This window comes from Cheilinus undulatus, linkage group 1 (genome assembly GCF_018320785.1).
Source record: "Cheilinus undulatus linkage group 1, ASM1832078v1, whole genome shotgun sequence".
In the NCBI taxonomy this organism is placed as follows: domain Eukaryota; kingdom Metazoa; phylum Chordata; class Actinopteri; order Labriformes; family Labridae; genus Cheilinus; species Cheilinus undulatus.
The window spans coordinates 45,603,548-45,613,857 of NC_054865.1; the positions used below are offsets into that span (position 1 = coordinate 45,603,548).

The window sequence follows — 10,310 nt, forward strand, 5'->3', positions numbered from 1 at the left end:
AAATATGTCTAATAAATTTGTTGGTATATTTATCATCACACAAGTCAGTGTCTTGAATGCAGAGCTATGGATAATGTCCTCTTTAACCATGTCTCAAGGAAGCTGGTATGGCTATTATCTATCCTTAATGTACATTTAGGTTGAAATATCTTATTAAATTGATTTAAACGTCACAAATTTCTGTCATCATCCATAAAATGAGCAACAGCCCAAATTCTTTGGAACACCAATCTTCTAAATACACTGACTTTTTTCAGAAGTAGGCTACATTATTCCAGCTGGGGTGTTTTGTGGAGTGAAGTTGTGTTTATCAATCAGTTTCCTTCCAGCAGGACTTGCTGCAGAAATGCTTTTTCTTATGTAACTCTGTGTTTTAGGTAATCTCATTCATCTATTTTTCTCTATTCTGAGAGATAGTTGCTATTCTTGCTTTTTCGTTGTCTTCTGATGGCATTCCATGTTTTTTACGCTTCACGAATTATCAATAAAGTTTACTGCAAAAAAATTGTTTTGATAGACTTGTGCGCATGCGTCATCACTGGAGCTACGCGAGCTAGTGAGCAGCTAGCTAAACATCAAAGAACGATGGCGTCTGCTGTGATGGATAACACGTAAAAAAATAAAATCTCATGAGGTTCGGTCGGTGCAAGTTCTTGCGTCGATAACGGTCCTTGAATAGATATATAATACGAAATATAAGGGTGTTGTTATGGCGACCGCGAGCGGCGGGAGTGCCGTCGGTGGTTTGGCGTCAAACCATGACGGTCAGGAGGCAGCATCCAACTCGGCTCAGTCTGGAGCCGCAGCTGGGCTCTCCAACGTGCCAGCCTCCGGCGGTCCTGCCCGGTCCGCATCCCCGCCCGTTCACGGCCTTCATCGGGAGCCCATGTACAACTGGCAGGCGACAAAGAGCTCCCTGAAGGAGCGCTTCGCCTTTCTCTTCAACAATGAGCTTCTCAGCGACGTTAGGTTCATCGTGGGGAAGGGCAGACAGGCCCAGAGGATACCGGCCCATAAATTCGTGCTGGCTGCTGGCAGTGCTGTTTTTGATGCTATGTTCAACGGAGGCATGGCCACCACGTCGACTGAAATAGAGCTGCCTGATGTGGAGCCTGCAGCCTTCCTCGCCCTGCTCAGGTAGGACGGATGATCCCCATGTAAAGCTAAATACTAGTATATACATTTATACATGTAATTAAGATGGGAAGTAAATTAGAATACCCTGCATCATACATCCCTGTTTAATAAGGGCTCAATTTAAACACTGAACTGATCTTTGGAAACATCTGAACTTCATTGCAGTAACAATGGGCACTTTTAACTTCATGACCCCCAGATTATTACACACAGTCTCAGACTCAAATGCTGCAGCTGATAATCGTGCATTTATGAGTTCAAACAATGAGTTCATTAATGGGTTAGGAATTTTTCAACAAAAATTAATCTGCAACTATGTTTACAATCGACTTATTGCCATTGTCGAGCTTGCAGGGCACATTTTGCCTCATTTCATCTTCTTAATTATGAGTATTGATGTCTTTCTTGTGTCTGATGTTTTGTTGAATTTAGTATCTTTATATTTTGGACTATTGGTTGGACAAAACGAGTGAAATCAAACATTCCTCATCAGGTTTTTTGAAATCATCCTACCTATTTCCTTATAAGTCAAAAGACTTAACAATTAACATAGTTAAAGGATCAAACTTTCAAATCAAGCAATGATTAATTTAAAAAAATGATTTATATTCTTTGGACATGTGAACAAGGGCTCAGATTTTAAAAATTCCCCTTTGCTGGGTATTATTTCATTGTGACACCTAGATTAGCAAAGTGAAACCTCTTCTTTTGCATGACTGATTGTGATATTTTTCAAAGCTGGTTAAGGGAGCAGTCATGATCCAAAGTAGGATTCTACTTGATGTAGATGAGAGCCTATCTCTTAGGTGTATGAAACAAAAATGAACAAAAAGTCTCAGTACACATCTATAGTGCATTCAGACCCTCCACCTTTTTCAGTGTTGTTATGTTGCAGCCTGATGCTACATCAAAAAATGAAAGAAAATAAATACAAAATATAGATAGATAGATAGATTCCCATTAATTAACACTCTCAGTAACCCATAGTGAGAAAGTAAAGAGTGAAGGCAGAATTTTGAATTTTTAAAATAAATTTATGAAAAATAAAATACTGAAATGTCACATTTACGTAAATATTTAGACTCTGCAAAAACACTCAAAATTTAGCTCAGGTTCACCCCATTTCTCTGAGGCTTTAGATTGCACATGGAGTTTTTTGCAAACTCAAAGCGGGCTTTTATGTGTTTGCACTGAGGAGAGGCTTCTTCCTAGCCACTCTGCCATGTACCCAGGTCATTTGAGGGCTGCAGTAATGGTTGTCCCTCAGGAACTTTGTCCCACTTCCTCACAGGATCTCTGGAGCTCAGCCAGAGTGACCACTGGGTTCTTGGTCACCTCTCTTACTAAGGCCCCTCTCCCCTGATAACTCAGTTTGGCCAGACTCTTGGAGGAGTCTTGGTTGTGCCAAACTTCTTCCATTTGGGAATCTGGATCTCACTGTGCTCTTGGGAACTTACAGTTTTTTCATAGCCTCCCCCAGATCTATGCCTTGCATCAATCCTGTCTCTGAGCCCTGCAGGCACTTTGTCAATGCACTGTATATTCAGGTACATTAGCATATTTTTTGAAATGCAGGTTGGCTGGTCTCTCTAAAGAGTGTTTACATTTCTTCCTGACCTTATCTCTGTATAGGTTCCTTTATTCTGACGAGGTCCACATTGGTCCGGAGACTGTGATGACGACTCTGTACACAGCTAAGAAGTATGCTGTCCCCGCTCTGGAGAGCCACTGTGTGGAGTTTCTTACCAAGCACCTCAGAGCCGACAACGCATTCATGCTCCTCACTCAGGTGATTATTCTTCAGTCCTACCGTTTGTCCATACTTTCTGGACATTTAAAGCACTTGTGGTTTTCCTGGTTGAATGCTAATATATTGAGCCTGTGAGCCCTGGTATCAGATATCACATACTGGCAAAACATTTTTATTTTCATGTGCTGTTAAGTAATGTATCTTTGAGATTCTTAAAGTTTTGCTGTTCAACATCTAGAGGAATTGCATTTCTTTATGGCAACATGTCATTCAAGAAATGGTGATATTGCTCTGAAAAAACACACTGAAACCACAAAAAAATCACTGGATCTTATTTTTACCATAAACATAACCCACAAGGAAACTGTCAATGTTAATTTTTTTGGTGGTTAGACTGCCATATGTGGTCAGTACTTTTTTTTTTTTGAGTGTTAAAGTTTAGATTTTGATGCCTCTAGCTAGCATAATTACAATCTGCTATGCCATCTTTCGTGATTTGAAACTTGTCTCTCAGTCTCAGCTCAGAAAAACAAACTCAGTGCTTGGCTAGACTCCAGGATAAAGAGGAAAATATGTTGAGAGGTGAATTTAGTTAAATTTGAGACAAAAAGTACCAACACCACAGCCTTTTCAAGCAGGGCAGAAATAGATGGGCAGAAATAACAGCTTGATCTGATTCCACACATCTTGTGTGGGGCAGTAAATCAAATCATAGAATAACAGTTCTGAATTGCTCTTTTCACCTGCTGGAAACTTGCTCACCCACCTCAACAGTAAAGGAACAAGCGGTTTGTTTTTCTCTATGTCATCACCCAACCATCATCCAGGCATTGATGGTTGAGTTTTCATGACATTAGCTGTTCTATTTCTGGATTATGCTGCTTTTTTGTTTCAGCGTATTTAGTTCTGCTGCTGGCTGAAATGTCAGCTGCCTACTGATAAAAAAAACGCCCTTTTTTGTCCCACACTGCAAAATAAGAATAGCTGTCTAAACACCACCTAAAGCAGCAGAGAAAAGAAAAATCACAACACTTTCAGCCCCGTGATGTTAATTAAAGTCTCGCCTTTTTCTGCCAGTGCCTCTTTTGTTTGGTTTACATTTGATTAACTTCTTAGGATAACTTAGCAAAAACTGTTATTATAATAAATAGTGAATTTTGCAACTAATTTTGTTAAAGTAAATTCATTTATTTACAAAGCTTTTCAGAGAGGAAGCAGTTGGTCCATTAAATAAATCACAACTTTACAACATGTAGGATGCATCTTTTGTGATTTCATTACAGGCGAGGTTATTTGATGAGCCTCAACTTGCCAGTCTCTGCCTGGAAACCATTGACAAAAGCACTGCAGATGCAATAAACGCAGAGGGCTTTACAGATATTGACCTCGGTATGTGAGTCTTTTTGACCGTATATCTTATTTTGAACCCTTTTATAAAGGATGAATAATGATTTAATCACCATGTTTTTGCGTGTAGATACCTTATGTGCAGTGCTACAAAGAGACACACTCAGCATCAGGGAGAACCGTCTATTTGGGGCGGTGGTACGATGGGCAGAGGCCGAGTGTTACAGACAACAGCTTCCCCCGACCTCGGAGAACAAACAGAAGGTTCTGGGGAAAGCTCTCCCCCTCATCCGCTTCCCGCTCATGACTGTTGAGGAGTTTGCTGCAGGTAAGCATCGCACTGAAATAGAATTCATGCTGTAATGGTACGCCTCATCACAACACTATACGGACCATGCAGCCTGTACTAAATCATCATGTTCCTGATGTGTCCATACAACTCAAACCACAGAAACCAGCTTGATATTCTTTCTTGTGCCACAGGGCCTGCCCAGTCTGGAATTTTGTTCGATCGGGAGGTGGTAAATCTGTTTTTACACTTTACAGTAAACCCCAAACCACGGGTCGACTACATTGACAGGCCTCGCTGCTGCCTCAGGGGGGAGGAGTGCAGCATTAATAGATTCCAGCAGGTTGAGAGTCGATGGGGGTACAGTGGTACCAGCGACAGAATAAGGTGAGATCATAGACATCTCTCATCTTTGATTATCTCTCCGCAAAGTGATTGGAAATATATTTTTTGTAATTCTGTCTCTGTTTTTTTTCTCCCTCTGTAGATTCAATGTTAACAGAAGAATATCCATTGTGGGTTTTGGCTTGTATGGTTCAATACATGGACCCACCGACTATCAGGTCAACATACAGGTAAGCACTGTCATTAAGAAGTAAGGATGGGGGTTGAGGAACTTTTACTGTGCTCAAATGATCTTTTATTTCTGATAGAGTTTGTTTGGTAAGACTGCATGTAATTTAAATGTTTAAAATTAGTATGAATGCAAAATAAGAAATATTTTTCTTTGCTTTTATGTTTGATAACTCAGAGTAAACATTTTAGGAAAGAAAAAAACAGTGCTGGATCTAATTATTAGAATTGACGTAACAAGAGTTTGTACCAAAATACTCAAGAAATTAAAGATTTAGGGGCACAGATAGCCTAGTAATTAGGTCATTGCCAGATACCCAGATACCCCATATATACTGAGATTAGGTACCTAATTCTGCTCTATATTAAAGTTTCCTCCTTGTCCTGGTTCCACTGTTATTCAACTATTCAACTGCTAGACTTAGAGTAATGATTTATTCTATGAAAATACTTGATCCATCATTTTCCTCACTCTTTAAGTTTGCGTTATGGTGACTTATAACATGATTACACATGCCTGTTTACAATATGTAAGGATCATTAAACTGTGAGCCTTACGTATTGTAAACATGCCTGTTGACAATATGTAAGGCTCATAGTTTATTGATCTTTGCAAGACTGAAGACTACTTATTCGCTTTTATCTGCAGGCCATCTCAGTTTTTGTTCGAGTGGTGTGGCAAAGCTGCTGAAACAGCTTGTGTTCTAGTTTTTTGTTAAATTGTGAGTGAAATGGGATAGTTAACCCTAAATTTATTCATACATGTAACACGTAGATTGATCAAAAGTACATGACTTGTTTTCAGAATTGCATTAAAAGTATAGCTGAGTTTATACTGAAACCAAGATAGGCTAGAAGTCATGATTTAAGGGCTCCTTCAGATCCTTGAAAAGTCTTACGGTCCTTGTGAAGTGAAATTCAAACTTTGTGCATAAACACACTGGAAATGTGGGAATAAGGTTGCTGTAAACATGTGAAAACATGGAGATCTATAAGTGACTTTGTTTTGGATTTAGATAGTTGTTCACCTTTTTCCTGCCTTGTTTTTATTTGAGCAGGGCCAATATCTGAGCCCATCACATCACCAGTCTTGATGAGGAATTACCCGCCCCCCATGCCACGCCACAATGATTTAATATCACCTAGCAGTTCATCTCAGTACAGTCTGCTGTTAGCTGTCTTTATTAGAAGTTAACAGCCAGCTATATGCTGTGTTTTTGTTCATTGTGAGGTAAATTTTCTAAAACTATCAGCCACGGTGGTCTAACAGAGAGATTTGTATCAGAAAACAGTAAATTTAATCACTAACTTCTGTCTCTATGCCAGGTAACTGTGCTCAGATCAGAAGTATTTTTAAAATTTGAGAGGATCATATTTCCCGTGAGTGGGCAGGGCTTCAGTTCATTCAACCGACATGCCCACACCATCCTAGAGCAGAGTTTACTGCCTCATTTTTCATGATTTTGAAGCTTAATTTTATAAACTTAGAGATGTTTTTATGACTGAAATTAAGCCTTGTGGCTCATAAAGTAACCTGTCATACAGACAAACATAAAATGAAGGGTTTTTTTTATCACTTTACAGGGACTTTAAATAATCTGATTTAACCAGTGAGAGGTTTTTAATTTTAATAGGCACTTTGACTAAGATGTGTCCTTATCCAATGTTTTTTCTTTTCGAGCCAACCTTATATGATTTTAATAATCTTCCTTGAAAAATTACCATGGAAAATTCCCCTCCAAAAATATCTTCAACCTTTTCTTCTTCTTCAAAAAAAAAAACAATATTCAACATATGAAAAAACATGCAGTAACTCATAATCAACATAATTATAGTGAGCATAGAAAACAGCAAGAAAAATTTGGCGACCCAGCTCACCTCTCTCCCACTTAACACAATAATAAACAGGTGAGTTCAATCAGTACAACAACCCTGCCCATGATTATGTGACCCACTATCTCCCAGCTCAATATGATCCCACAAAACAATGAACAATAACCCCCGAAATATAAACATATACCTATCCCCTAAAATCACCAAAGTTGATTCATTAATTCACTCATGCTTACTACACTGATTGTATAGACTCACTGTGATTTAATACACTCTGCACTGTTGTAAAACACTAGTCCACTTCTCTAATGTCAGGGCTACCACGTTGCCCACTTACAAATCCTTTCAGCCCACCCTTATTTTAACAGGTCTTACCTGACAAAAAAGTATTATTCTGCTTTTTAATAGTTAAACTGTTTAGAATCAACTCAGCACAGCTGCAAAACTGTGTCATGAGGAATATCAATATACTGTATATTGATAGAATAGAGGTATTGAATGTGCCAGAAATCATCAAATGTGTGTGTTCTTGAATAAAAAAATGTATTTTTCTCTATACCATTTGATATTTTCATAAACAGTTCATCAAATCAGAAAATTCAGCCCTGGTTCAATGTTCCGAGAAATCCCATGCCTTTCATTTTTGACCATTTTCAACGCAAAAAGTGGAATTAATTTTTTTCAGTTCAGGTCTTAATAAGGCTCAAATTGGGGCACTGGTGTATCTCAGTGGGAAAAGCAGACACCCACAAGAAAAGGCTGTGGTCCTGGAGGCACTGGTCGTGGGAGACATGTTCAGTGCATGTCTTCCTTCATTCTCTCTCCCCTGTCTTTCTCTTCAGCTCTCATTTCAAATAAAGGCAAAAATAAAAAAAAAGTCTTAAATTTGATTTAAATTCATGTAGGGCAATGGGTTATGAGCAGTTTGTACCTAAAACAGATTAAGAAACACAGTGACACAACAAAACAAAATAAAAAAAATGCAGAGCTGAGAAAATAGATGAATGCATAAATAGGCAGAATAACAACATTTAGGATCAGCCTGATAAAATGATAGAAAGTGAAAAAGTGCACAAAACATATATATAAAAAGCTAAAAAGAAATTAGTAGTCTGACTACAGATGGAATTAACTGTTTCAGGTAGTGGGTAGTTTCACAAACAGGTAAAATATGATGGTGTGGCATGGATGGACAGTATCAAAGCAAACTGTTTGGAAGTGAGCCTTAAGATGACGATTATTTATTTTTAAATGTTTGGATCTGTTTTCAGCGTCTTGTGTTCGAGAGGCTCTGTTGATGTATTTGGACTTTTTAGTCATTTGTCGCACCTTATCTTCTGGGGTGTTATTATTTTATGTGGTTCACGTTTCCTTGATATTTTTGCTCTGTGCTGTCTGATGTTGGCTGGATGACATCCTGAACAAGTTGGATTTTTAATGAATGCATCTGAATAATGCCATGAGGCATGTGTCATGTAAATGACCAGACAGGAAAATAAACTATTCATTTATTCATGCATGTGCTAAATAAGTGGGGTTGGAATTTGGAGCATTTATTTGTGGCTTCTGAGTGAATATGAAGAGAGAAAATGTAGACGAAGTAAAGCGGATCGAGTGTTTAACAGTTGAGAAAGACTTAGATGAGTTGTCGGAGGAATTAAACGGTGGGTTTCTCCCAGTATGACTTTAAACCAGTGTTAAGGAGCTGAACATTTCAGATGTGTTGTTATTTAAGTGTTCCCTGCCGATCAGCTCTCATAAATGACTCTTAAATCAAAATCCTACACTGTCTTTGAGGAGATCTAAGAGACACCCTGAGATCACAGCACCTTCACTCTGCTACAGTGGAGCACATGGTTGCCACTCTGAGTTTATCAACGCTAAAAATAGACCTAGTAGATAATTTTGGGGACAGTCAATCCTTCCATCCTTAAAAAATGTGAAACCAAATACCATACAGAAGAACTGAGAATCCCAAAGTGCCCTGTTAGAGTTGTTATAAAGTCTATTTTCCTCTTTAGCTTGCTGTTCTCCCATTAAAGATGTCATTGTGCCCTGTAGATCTTAGAGAGCGACAAACGCATTACACTGGGGCAGAACGACACAGGCTTCAGCTGCGACGGCACGGCAAGCACTTTCAGAGTGATGTTCAAAGAGCCTGTGGAGATCCTCCCCAATGTCAGCTACACTGCATGTGCCACTTTAAAGGTCAGTGTGAACCAGCCGGTTTTCAGTATGTTTCCTGGTAATTTACAAAAATGAACAGGGTCTTTTTTAAACCTCAGAAGGACTGACCTTTCCACTGAATTTTAATCCACTCAGGGCCCAGACTCCCATTATGGCACAAAAGGTCTGAAGAAACTCACCCAGGAGTCAACAACGGGGACCAAGACGACGTTTTTCTTTTTTAGCTCACCTGGAAATAACAACGGTACTTCAGTGGAGGATGGCCAGATACCAGAGATCATCTATTACACCTAGACTGAACATGTGTCTACAGGTATACTGGACCAGAGAGATCTTAGACTGCTGGGAAGACTGGACTGCTGGAGTTAAACGTAGTGCCTCATGAACCTAGGAATAAAGAATGTGTGCGTGTTTGATGGTGTGCGTGTAATAATGTACAGACATAATGAGGAATGTGGAAACAGTCAGAGTTGTGATAAATCACAGCTCAAGTGTGGAAAAAATCTTTTTGGGCATGAACTCACAGCTGTAAATGATCAAAATTCTGATGTGTGTCTGTGTGTTATCAGTAGACCACCAGTGTAGGAGTCTCTTCTGCACAAGTGAAAGGACAAAGACGATTACCATTTGTTGGTCGATGCCATCTCACTTTATTTTGTCACCTTTTGCTGGTGCATATACCAGTAGTATAATAACTGCGTATCTTTTATTGTGCACTGTTCTCATTTATTTGACTGCCATCGTCAGTACAATTGGTTTTTATGCATTGTTCCATGTGTGTTCTGTAACTTTGCCAGTGGTACATGTTGTTGTAATTTGACTTCATGATTGCTTAGCACTTCATCGAAAATGTAAATAAAACAACAAGCAAAAAGAGAAGCTTTCTGAGTCTTATAATCCAATAAATTAAAAAAAAAGGGACATTTAAAAGCCTTAACACCAAATGTTTATTTCCCTGATAAACTCCACAAACATGAGGCTGGGCCTGGTTCATCATGTTTTTGTCACTAGGTGGTGCTAGATACTCCATGTTTTCAGGCGGAGTAGATGACATGAACTGAGGCATTTTATTGGCTCCCAACTTCAGGGTTTCATTTCTGAGGGGGTGAGAGAGGATAGTGATGAAAAAAATAATAAATCACAGATTGTATTATTATGTTCACTAGAAATACAGCTGTGGTGTCCAACAATACA

At 38.9% G+C, this 10,310-nt stretch overlaps 1 protein-coding gene across 2 annotated transcripts; it reads left to right on the top strand.

Annotated features, from left to right (window-relative positions):
- Positions 1–535: 535 nt before the first annotated feature.
- On the top strand, positions 536–9,990 carry LOC121513909 (BTB/POZ domain-containing protein 1-like). Of its 2 annotated transcripts, none has more exons than XM_041793935.1 (8): positions 536–1,137; positions 2,770–2,926; positions 4,171–4,276; positions 4,365–4,562; positions 4,718–4,910; positions 5,011–5,098; positions 8,991–9,137; positions 9,252–9,990. In XM_041793935.1, exons 1-8 carry the CDS (start codon positions 710–712, stop codon positions 9,408–9,410), a joined length of 1,476 nt encoding a protein of 491 aa, XP_041649869.1. In that variant the 5' UTR covers positions 536–709; the 3' UTR covers positions 9,411–9,990. The 2 variants fall into 2 exon arrangements, with proteins under 2 accessions (XP_041649869.1, XP_041649878.1); XM_041793944.1 differs by having other exon boundaries at positions 4,781–4,910.
- The last annotated feature ends 320 nt before the right edge of the window (positions 9,991–10,310 follow it).